The following is a 13,006-nucleotide window of genomic DNA, read 5'->3' as shown; positions in this document are numbered from 1 at the left end:
GGGAATGGGTTAACGGGTTAATGGTTAATGTGCTAACGGGCTAATGGGTTGACAAGTTAATGGGTTTATATGTTAATAAGTTAATGGGTTAATACGTTAATCGGTTAATAGGTTAATACGTTTATGGGTTAATTGGGGAATAGGGTGACAGGTCAATAGATTTAATCGGTTAATGGGGTAACGGGTTAATTGGTTAAGGGATTAACAGATTAATGTTTTAATGAGGGCATGGGTTCACAGTTTACTGGGCTAGCCGGTTAATGGGTGATCGCATTGACCCATGAATTGGTTAAAGGGCTAATGGGTTAATAGGTTAATGGGTTAGCGGGTTAATTGTTTAACTGGTCAATATCTTAAAAAGTTAACGGGTTCACAAGATAAAACATTGTTATGGTTAATCGGTTAATGTGTTAATGGGCTAACGACAGATCAATGGGTTAATGGGTGAGTGTATTGACGGGTTAATGGGTTAACGGGTTAATGGGTTAACTGGTCAATATCTTAAAAGGTTAACGGGTTAACAAGTTAAAACATTGTTATGGTTAATCGGTTAATGTGTTAATGGGCTAACGACAGATCAATGGGTTAATGGGTGAGTGTATTGACGGGTTAATGGGTTAACGGGTTAATGGGTTAACGTGTTAACCAGGTGACCTACGGTGTGCCCCTCCCCCCCCCCCCCCCCCAGGCCCCGTGGCTTTGATCTTCATGGAGATCCCCGACCTGAACCCCGCTGGAGGGGGGGGCCCTGCCCCCCACCGCCCCCACCGCCCCCTCCCAACGCACTCACGCTCCCCGCTCGGGCCCGGTGGGTGTCCGACTGTCTGTCTGTCTCGCTGTCTGTCTGTCTCGCTGTCTGCCTCGCTGTCTGTCTGTCTGTCTCGCTGTCTGTCTGTCTGTCTCGCTGTCTGCCTCGCTGTCTGTCTGTCTGACTGTCTGACTGTCTGACTGTCTGTCTGTCTGTCTGTCTCGCTGTCTGTCTGTCTGTCTCGCTGTCTGTCTGTCTGTCTCGCTGTCTGTCTCGCTGTCTGTCTGTTTGTCTGTCTCGCTGTCTGTCTGTCTGTCTGTCTCTCTGCCTCGCTGTCTGTCTGTCTCGCTGTCTGTCTGTCTCGCTGTCTGTCTGTCTCCCTGTCTGTCTGTCTGTCTTGCTGTCTGTCTGTCTCGCTGTCTGTCTGTCTGTCTCGCTGTCTCTCTGTCTCGCTGTCTGTCTGTCTCGCTGTCTGTCTGTCTCGCTGTCTGTCTCGCTGTCTGTCTCGCTGTCTGTCTGTCTTACTGTCTCTCTGGCTCGCTGTCTGTCTATCTGTCTCGCTGTCTGTCTGGATCGCTGTCTGTCTGTCTGTTTATCTGTCTCGCTGTCTGTCTGGCGTGCTGTCTGTCTGACTGTCTCACTGTCTCTCTGTCTCCCTGTCTGTCTGTCTCGCTATCTGTCTGACTGTCTCGCTGTCTGTCTGGCTCGCTGTCTGTCTGTCTCGCTGTCTCTCTGTCTCCCTGTCTGTCTGTCTCGCTGTCTGTCTGACTGTCTCGCTGTCTGTCTGTCTCGCTGTCTGTCTGTCTCGCTGTCTGTCTGTCTCCCTGTCTGTCTGCTTCACTGTCTGTCTGTCTCCCAGTCTGTCTGTCTCGCTGTCTGTCTGTCTCGCTGTCTGTCTGTCTGTCTCGCTGTCTATCTCGCTGTCTGTCTGTCTCACTGTCTCTCTGGCTCGCTGTCTGTCTATCTGTCTCGCTGTCTGTCTGGATCGCTGTCTGTCTGTCTGTCTGTCTATCTGTCTCGCTGTCTGTCTGGCTTGCTGTCTGTCTGACTGTCTCGCTGTCTCTCTGTCTCCCTGTCTGTCTGTCTCGCTATCTGTCTGACTGTCTCGCTGTCTGTCTGGCTCGCTGTCTGTCTGTCTGTCTCGCTGTCTCTCTGTCTCTCTGTCTGTCTCTCTGGCTCGCTGTCTGTCTGACTGTCTGTAGTGTAGTGTATAGTGTAGTGTATAGTGTAGTGTATAGGGTAGTAGTGTATAGTGTAGTGTATAGTGTAGTAGTGTATAGTGTAGTGTATAGTGTAGTAGTGTATAGTGTAGTGTAGTGTGTAGTGTATAGTGTAGTAGTGTGTAGTGATAGTGTAGTGTATAGTGTAGTAGTGTATAGTGTAGTAGTGTATAGTGTAGTGTATAGTGTAGTGTATAGTAGTGTATAGTGTAGTAGTGTATAGTGTAGTGTATAGTGTAGTGTATAGTGTATAGTGTAGTATATAGTGTAGTGTATAGTTTCGTAGTGTATAGTGTAGTGTATAGTAGTGTATAGTAGTGTATAGTGTAGTGTATAGTGTAGTGTATAGTAGTGTATAGTGTAGTGTATAGTGTAGTGTAGTAGTGTATAGTGTAGTAGTGTAGTGTATAGTGTAGTAGTGTATAGTGTAGTGTATAGTGTAGTGTATAGTGTAGTGTATAGTGTAGTAGCGTATAGTGTAGTGTATAGTGTAGTGTATAGTATATAGTGTAGTGTATAGTTTCGTAGTGTATAGTGTAGTGTATAGTGTAGTGTATAGTGTCGTAGTGTATAGTGTAGTAGTGTAGTAGTGTATAGTGTAGTGTATAGTGTATAGTGTAGTGTATAGTGTAGTGTATAGTGTAGTGTATAGTGTCGTAGTGTATAGTGTAGTAGTGTAGTAGTGTATAGTGTAGTGTATAGTGTAGTGTATAATTTCGTAGTGTATAGTGTAGTATACTAGTACGGCACACCGGTGCTGTACATTTACAACCTGAGTCCGACATTTCCTCAGTAATTACGACGAGCTTTATCAGACGACAGGCAACATTCACCAACATTCACCAACATTCACCAACATTCAACCAACATTCACCAACATTCAACCAACATTCACCAACATTCACCAACATTCACCAACATTCAACCAACATTCAACCAACATTCACCAACATTCAACCAACATTCACCAACATTCAACCAACATTCACCAACATTCACCAACATTCAACCAACATTCAACCAACATTCAACCAACATTCACCAACATTCAACCAACATTCACCAACATTCAACCAACATTCACCAACATTCAACCAACATTCACCAACATTCAACCAACATTCACCAACATTCAACCAACATTCACCAACATTCACCAACATTCAACCAACATTCACCAACATTCAACCAACATTCACCAACATTCACAAACATTCAACCAACATTCACCAACATTCAACCAACATTCACCAACATTCACCAACATTCAACAACATTCACCAACATTCAACCAACATTCACCAACATTCACCAACATTCACCAACATTCAACCAACATTCACCAACATTCAACCAACATTCAACCAACATTCACCAACATTCAACCAACATTCACCAACATTCAACCAACATTCAACCAACATTCACCAACATTCAACCAACATTCACCAACATTCACCAACATTCACCAACATTCAACCAACATTCAACCAACATTCACCAACATTCACCAACATTCAACCAACATTCACCAACATTCAACCAACATTCACCAACATTCAACCAACATTCACCAACATTCACCAACATTCACCAACATTCAACCAACATTCACCAACATTCACCAACATTCAACCAACATTCACCAACATTCAACCAACATTCACCAACATTCACCAACATTCAACCAACATTCACCAACATTCACCAACATTCAACCAACATTCACCAACATTCACCAACATTCAACCAACATTCACCAACATTCAACCAACATTCACCAACATTCACCAACATTCAACCAACATTCACAAACATTCAACCAACATTCACCAACATTCAACCAACATTCAACCAACATTCACCAACATTCAACCAACATTCACCAACATTCAACCAACATTCACCAACATTCAACCAACATTCAACCAACATTCAACCAACATTCACCAACATTCAACCAACATTCAACCAACATTCAACCAACATTCAACCAACATTCACCAACATTCAACCAACATTCAACCAACATTCACCAACATTCAACCAACATTCACCAACATTCAACCAACATTCACCAACATTCAACCAACATTCAACCAACATTCAACCAACATTCACCAACATTCAACCAACATTCACCAACATTCAACCAACATTCACCAACATTCAACCAACATTCACCAACATTCACCAACATTCAACCAACATTCAACCAACATTCAACCAACATTCACCAACATTCACCAACATTCACCAACATTCAACCAACATTCACCAACATTCATTAACATTCAACCAACATTCAACCAACATTCACCAACATTCAACCAACATTCACCAACATTCACCAACATTCACCAACATTCAACCAACATTCACCAACATTCAACCAACATTCACCAACATTCACCAACATTCAACCAACATTCAACCAACATTCACCAACATTCAACCAACATTCACCAACATTCAACCAACATTCACCAACATTCACCAACATTCAACCAACATTCACCAACATCCAACCAACATTCACCAACATTCACCAACATTCAACCAACATTCACCAACATTCACCAACATTCAACCAATATTCACCAACATTCAACCAACATTCACCAACATTCAACCAACATTCACCAACATTCAACCAACATTCAACCAACATTCACCAACATTCACCAACATTCACCAACATTCAACCAACATTCACCAACATTCACCAACATTCAACCAACATTCACCACATTCAACCAACATTCACCAACATTCAACCAACATTCACCAACATTCACCAACATTCAACCAACATTCAACCAACATTCAACCAACATTCACCAACATTCAACCAACATTCACCAACATTCACCAACATTCACCAACATTCAACCAACATTCACCAACATTCAACCAACATTCACCAACATTCACCAACATTCACAAACATTCAACCAACATTCACCAACATTCAACCAACATTCACCAACATTCACCAACATTCACCAACATTCAACAACATTCACCAACATTCAACCAACATTCACCAACATTCACCAACATTCACCAACATTCAACCAACATTCACCAACATTCAACCAACATTCAACCAACATTCACCAACATTCAACCAACATTCACCAACATTCAACCAACATTCAACCAACATTCACCAACATTCAACCAACATTCACCAACATTCACCAACATTCACCAACATTCAACCAACATTCAACCAACATTCACCAACATTCACCAACATTCAACCAACATTCACCAACATTCACCAACATTCACCAACATTCAACCAACATTCACCAACATTCAACCAACATTCACCAACATTCACCAACATTCACAAACATTCAACCAACATTCACCAACATTCAACCAACATTCACCAACATTCACCAACATTCACCAACATTCAACAACATTCACCAACATTCAACCAACATTCACCAACATTCACCAACATGCACCAACATTCAACCAACATTCACCAACATTCAACCAACATTCAACCAACATTCACCAACATTCAACCAACATTCACCAACATTCAACCAACATTCAACCAACATTCACCAACATTCAACCAACATTCACCAACATTCACCAACATTCACCAACATTCAACCAACATTCAACCAACATTCACCAACATTCACCAACATTCAACCAACATTCACCAACATTCAACCAACATTCACCAACATTCAACCAACATTCACCAACATTCACCAACATTCACCAACATTCAACCAACATTCACCAACATTCACCAACATTCAACCAACATTCACCAACATTCAACCAACATTCACCAACATTCACCAACATTCAACCAACATTCACCAACATTCACCAACATTCAACCAACATTCATCAACATTCACCAACATTCAACCAACATTCACCAACATTCAACCAACATTCACCAACATTCAACCAACATTCACAAACATTCAACCAACATTCACCAACATTCAACCAACATTCAACCAACATTCACCAACATTCAACCAACATTCACCAAGATTCAACCAACATTCACCAACATTCAACCAACATTCAACCAACATTCAACCAACATTCAACCAACATTCACCAACATTCAACCAACATTCACCAACATTCAACCAACATTCACCAACATTCAACCAACATTCAACCAACATTCACCAACATTCAACCAACATTCACCAACATTCAACCAACATTCACCAACATTCAACCAACATTCACCAACATTCAACCAACATTCAACCAACATTCAACCAACATTCACCAACATTCACCAACATTCACCAACATTCAACCAACATTCACCAACATTCACCAACATTCAACCAACATTCAACCAACATTCACCAACATTCAACCAACATTCACCAACATTCACCAACATTCAACCAACATTCAACCAACATTCACCAACATCCAACCAACATTCACCAACATTCACCAACATTCAACCAACATTCACCAACATTCACCAACATTCAACCAAAATTCACCAACATTCAACCAACATTCACCAACATTCAACCAACATTCAACCAACATTCACCAACATTCAACCAACATTCACCAACATTCAACCAACATTCACCAAACATTCAACCAACATTCACCAACATTCAACCAACATTCAACCAACATTCACCAACATTCAACCAACATTCACCAAGATTCAACCAACATTCACCAACATTCAACCAACATTCAACCAACATCAAACAACATTCAACCAACATTCACCAACATTCAACCAACATTCACCAACATTCAACCAACATTCACCAACATCAACATTCAACCAACATTCAACCAACATTCACCAACATTCAACCAACATTCACCAACATTCAACCAACATTCACCAACATTCAACCAACATTCACCAACATTCAACCAACATTCAACCAACATTCAACCAACATTCACCAACATTCACCCAACATTCACCAACATTCAACCAACATTCACCAACATCCACCAACATTCAACCAACATTCAACCAACATTCACCAACATTCAACCAACATTCACCAACATTCACCAAACATTCAACCAACATTCAACCAACATTCACCAACATCCAACCAACATTCACCAACATTCACCAACATTCAACCAACATTCACCAACATTCACCAACATTCAACCAATATTCACCAACATTCAACCAACATTCACCAACATTCAACCAACATTCAACCAACATTCACAACATTCAACCAATTCACCAACATTCACCAACATTCACCAACGTTCACCAACATTCAACCAACATTCAACCAACATTCACCAACATTCAACCAACATTCACCACATTCAACCAACATTCACCAACATTCAACCAACATTCACCAACATTCACCAACATTCAACCAACATTTCAACCAACATTCAACCAACATTCACCAACATTCAACCAACATTCACCAACATTCACCAACATTCACCAACATTCAACCAACATTCACCAACATTCAACCAACATTCAACCAACATTCAACAACATTCAACCAACATTCAACCAACATCCACCATTCACCAACATTCAACCAACATTCACCACATTCAACCAACATTCCCAACATTCACCAACATTCAACCAACATTCACCAACATTCAACCAACATTCAACCAACATTCACCAACATTCAACCAACATTCACCAACATTCAACCAACATTCACCAACATTCAACCAACATTCAACCAACATTCAACCAACATTCAACCAACATTCACCAACATTCAACCAACATTCACCAACATTCAACCAACATTCAACCAACATTCAACCAACATTCACCAACATTCAACCAACATTCAACCAACATTCACCAACATTCAACCAACATTCACCAACATTCAACCAACATTCACCAACATTCAACCAACATTCAACCAACATTCAACCAACATTCACCAACATTCAACCAACATTCACCAACATTCAACCAACATTCAACCAACATTCAACCAACATTCACCAACATTCAACCAACATTCAACCAACATTCAACCAACATTCAACCAACATTCACCAACATTCACCAACATTCACCAACATTCAACCAACATTCACCAACATTCACCAACATTCAACCAACATTCAACCAACATTCACCAACATTCAACCACATTCACCAACATTCACCAACATTCATCAACATTCAACCAACATTCACCAACATTCAACCAACATTCACCAACATTCACCAACATTCACCAACATTCAACCAACATTCACCAACATTCAACCAACATTCACCAACATTCAACCAACATTCACCAACATTCACCAACATTCAACCAACATTCACCAACATTCAACCAACATTCACCAACATTCACCAACATTCAACCAACATTCACCAACATTCACCAACATTCAACCAACATTCACCAACATTCAACCAACATTCACCAACATTCAACCAACATTCAACCAACATTACCAACATAACCACCATAACCAACATTACAACAATCACCACATTCAACCAACATTTACCAACATTCACCAACATTCACCAACATTCAACCAACATTCACCAACATTCACCAACATTCAACCAACATTCAACCAACATTCACCAACATTCAACCAACATTCACCAACATTCACCAACATTCAACCAACATTCACCAACATTCAACCAACATTCACCAACATTCACCAACATTCACCAACATTCAACCAACATCCACCAACATTCACCAACATTCAACCAACATTCACCAACATTCACCAACATTCAACCAACATTCACCAACATTCACCAACATTCAACCAACATTCACCAACATTCAACCAACATTCACCAACATTCACCAACATTCACCAACATTCAACCAACATTCACCAACATTCACAAACATTCACCAACATTCAACCAACATTCAACCAACATTCACCAACATTCAACCAACATTCACCAACATTCAACCAACATTCAACCAACATTCACCAACATTCAACCAACATTCAACCAACATTCACCAACATTCACCCTCCCCCCCTCTCCCCCTCCCCCCCTCCTCCCCCCTCCCTCCCTCTCCCTCCCTACCCCTCCCCTCCCCCTTTCTCCCCCTCCCCCCCTCCTCCTCCCCCCTCCCCCCCCACCCCCCCCCCGTAGTCCCCGTGTCTCTCCTCCTCCGCGTGGAGCGAGACCCCCGCTCCGGCCTCACTCGCCTCCTCTCGGCCGAGTCGGGGGGCCCCCCGGGGGTCGTGGGGGGCGCCCCCCACAAGGTCTACGAGGACGAGGGCCGCACGGTCCACGAACTCGTGCCCCCAGGGGGGGCCCACGCCCCCCTCTCCCCCCACGACCTTCAAATGCTGCTGCAGCAAGCGCAGGGGGCCCTGGGGGCGCCTGGGGGCGGCGGAGCCCTGGGGGCACAGAGAGGGGATGGGGCCCTGGGGGCACAGAGAGGGGATGGGGCCCTGGGGGCACGGAGAGGGGATGGGGCCCTGGGGGCACGGAGAGGGGATGGGGCCCTGGGGGCACAGAGAGGGGATGGGGCCCTGGGGGCACGGAGAGGGGATGGGGCCCTGGGGGCACAGAGAGACGATAGGGCCCTGGGGGCACAGAGAGGGGATGGGGCCCTGGGGGCACAGAGAGACGATAGGGCCCTGGGGGCACAGAGAGGGGATGGGGCCCTGGGGGCACGGAGAGACGATAGGGCCCTGGGGGCACAGAGAGACGATAGGGCCCTGGGGGCACAGAAAGACGATAGGGCCCTGGGGGCACAGAGAGACGATAGGGCCCTGGGGGCACAGAGAGACGATAGGGCCCTGGGGGCACAGAGAGACGATAGGGCCCTGGGGGCACAGAGAGACGATAGGGCCCTGGGGGCACAGAGAGACGATAGGGCCCTGGGGGCACAGAGAGACGATAGGGCCCTGGGGGCACAGAGAGGGGATGGGGCCCTGGATGCACAGAGAGACGATAGGGCCCTGGGGGCACAGAGAGGGGATGGGGCCCTGGGGGCACGGAGAGACGATAGGGCCCTGGGGGCACAGAGAGACGATAGGGCCCTGGGGGCACAGAGAGACGATAGGGCCCTGGGGGCACAGAGAGACGATAGGGCCCTGGGGGCACAGAGAGACGATAGGGCCCTGGGGGCACAGAGAGACGATAGGGCCCTGGGGGCACAGAGAGACGATAGGGCCCTGGGGGCACAGAGAGACGATAGGGCCCTGGGGGCACAGAGAGACGATAGGGCCCTGGGGGCACTGAGAGACGATAGGGCCCTGGGGGCACAGAGAGACGATAGGGCCCTGGGGGCACAGAGAGACGATAGGGCCCTGGGGGCACAGAGAGACGATAGGGCCCTGGGGGCACAGAGAGACGATAGGGCCCTGGGGGCACGGAGAGACGATAGGGCCCTGGGGGCACGGAGAGACGATAGGGCCCTGGGGGCACTAAGAGACGATAGGGCCCTGGGGGCACTAAGAGACGATAGGGCCCTGGGGGCACAGAGAGACGATAGGGCCCTGGGGGCACTGAGAGACGATAGGGCCCTGGGGGCACAGAGAGACGATAGGGCCCTGGGGGCACTAAGAGACGATAGGGCCCTGGGGGCACAGAGAGACGATAGGGTCCTGGGGGCACAGAGAGACGATAGGGTCCTGGGGGCACTGAGAGACGATAGGGCCCTGGGGGCACTAAGAGACGATAGGGCCCTGGGGGCACGGAGAGACGATAGGGCCCTGGGGGCACTGAGAGACGATAGGGCCCTGGGGGCACTGAGAGACGATAGGGCCCTGAGGGCACAGAGAGACGATAGGGCCCTGGGGGCACTAAGAGACGATAGGGCCCTGGGGGCACAGAGAGACGATAGGGCCTTGGGGGCACGGAGAGGAGATGGGGCCCTGGGGGCACAGAGAGACGATAGGGCCCTGGGGGCACAGAGAGACGATAGGGCCCTGGGGGCACAGAGAGACGATAGGGCCCTGGGGGCACTAAGAGACGATAGTGCCCTGAGGGCACAGAGAGACGATAGGGCCCTGGGGGCACAGAGAGACGATAGGGCCCTAGGGGCACTGAGGGGGGATGGGGCCCTGGGGGCACTAAGAGACGATAGGGCCCTGGGGGCACGGAGAGACGATACGGCCCTTGGGGCACAGAGAGACGATAGGGCCCTGGGGGCACAGAGAGACGATAGGGCCCTGGGGGCACTAAGAGACGATAGGGCCCCGGGGGCACGGAGAGACGATAGGGCCCTGGGGGCACTAAGAGACGATAGGGCCCTGGGGGCACTAAGAGACGATAGGGCCCTGGGGGCACAGAGAGACGATAGGGCCCTGGGGGCACAGAGAGACGATAGGGCCCTGGGGGCACAGAGAGACGATAGGGCCCTGGAGGCACAGAGAGACGATAGGGCCCTTGGGGCACAGAGAGACGATAGGGCCCTGGGGGCACTGAGAGACGATAGGGCCCTGGGGGCACTAAGAGACGATAGGGCCCTGGGGGCACGGAGAGACGATAGGGCCCTGGGGGCACAGAGTGACGATAGGGCCCTGGGGGCACAGAGAGACGATAGGGCCCTGGGGGCACTAAGAGACGATAGGGCCCTGGGGGCACTAAGAGACGATAGGGCCCTGGGGGCACTAAGAGACGATAGGGCCCTGGGGGCACGGAGAGACGATAGAGCCCTTGGGGCACAGAGAGACGATAGGGCCCTGGGAGCACAGAGAGACGATAGGGCCCTGGGGGCACTAAGAGACGATAGTGCCCTGAGGGCACAGAGAGACGATAGGGCCCTGGGGGCACAGAGAGACGATAGGGCCCTAGGGGCACTGAGGGGGGATGGGGCCCTGGGGGTTGATGAAACCTCGGGGAGCCATATGGGGGATGAGGCCCTTGGGGCATCGAGGGAGGATGGTGCCCTGAGAGGGGGCAGGGCTCTTGGGGTACGGCAAGGGGATGACGGGGCCCCAATAGAAGATAGGGCCCTGGGGGCACGGCGGGGCAATGGAGCCCTGGGGGCACGGAGAGGTGGGGACACCTCCCCTCCAGCAATCCCCCACAGCCTCAGCCCCGTCGGGGGTCATCGCTCAGGAGGGCCCCCCGTGACCCTCGTGTTCCTGGGGTTCCAGCCGGGGGGGCCCAGGGATATCCCCTCGCCCCTCCGTGCAGAGAGGGTCCTCGTGGGGGTGTCCACGGGGTCCCACGCGGACCCCCTAAATGGGTAACGAATTAAACAAACAAAAACTATTCTGGATTTGAATTTTTCGCGACTGCAAAGAGAAAGATCCATGCTCTTGGTTTCTCTCGGTAAAGTCACGTAGGCGAAGAAGATAAAAAAAATAAAATTAAAATAAATTGAAATCACGATCGGCTCTCTTTGCCTACTTCAGCGATTGTTTATTGCTGTGGTTGTTCCCCCGCCCCCCCCCGCCTGATGATGGACGCTGGTGTTGCGCCCGAAACGTCGTGATTTAATTTAATTTATAAAAAAAATTCTTTACCTACGTGACTTTACCGAAAGAAACCAAGAGTGTTTAAAAATAAAAACTAATTTCTGGGGCAGCTCAACGGGTGAGCTGGTAGCCCCTCCCACTTTGAATAACAACGCCCACTTTGCACAAAGCCACGCCCACTCGCCCCCTCCCACCTCGCATGACCACACCCACTCAACCCACTCGCCCCTCCCACTTTGCATAGCAACGCCCACTTTGCACAAAGCCACGCCCACTCGCCCCCTCCCACCTCGCATGACCACACCCACTCAACCCACTCGCCCCTCCCACTTTGTATAGCAACGCCACTTTGCATAAAGCCACGCCCACTCGCCCTCTCCCACCTCGCATAACCACACCCACTCAACCCACTCTCCCCTCCCACTTTGCATAGCAACGCCCACTTTGCACAAGCCACGCCCACCCGCCCCCTCCCACCGCGCATAACCACACCCAACTCAAACCCACTCGCCCCTCCCACTTTGCATAGCAACGCCCACTTTGCACAAAGCCACGCCCACTCGTCCCTCTCACCTCGCATAACCACACCCAACTC

General features: G+C 48.1%; 1 protein-coding gene across 1 annotated transcript in view; it reads left to right on the top strand.

Annotated features, from left to right (window-relative positions):
* Positions 1 to 13,006, top strand: part of LOC116956805 (palmdelphin-like) — a 30,553-nt gene that overhangs the window by 15,650 nt on the left and 1,897 nt on the right. Inside the window, exons 6-7 of the mRNA XM_076057990.1 lie at positions 689 to 808; positions 9,125 to 9,489. Coding sequence (XP_075914105.1) covers positions 689 to 808; positions 9,125 to 9,489 — 485 coding nt within the window. The remainder of the gene's footprint in view (positions 1 to 688; positions 809 to 9,124; positions 9,490 to 13,006) is intronic.

This window comes from Petromyzon marinus (genome assembly GCF_048934315.1).
Source record: "Petromyzon marinus isolate PM22_M1 ecotype Great Lakes invasive population chromosome 67 unlocalized genomic scaffold, UKy_Petmar_22M1.pri1.0 chr67_unloc.3, whole genome shotgun sequence".
Taxonomy (NCBI): domain Eukaryota; kingdom Metazoa; phylum Chordata; class Hyperoartia; order Petromyzontiformes; family Petromyzontidae; genus Petromyzon; species Petromyzon marinus.
The sequence above is the reverse complement of the archived record's forward strand: the minus strand, read 5'-3'. Positions and strand labels throughout refer to the sequence as shown.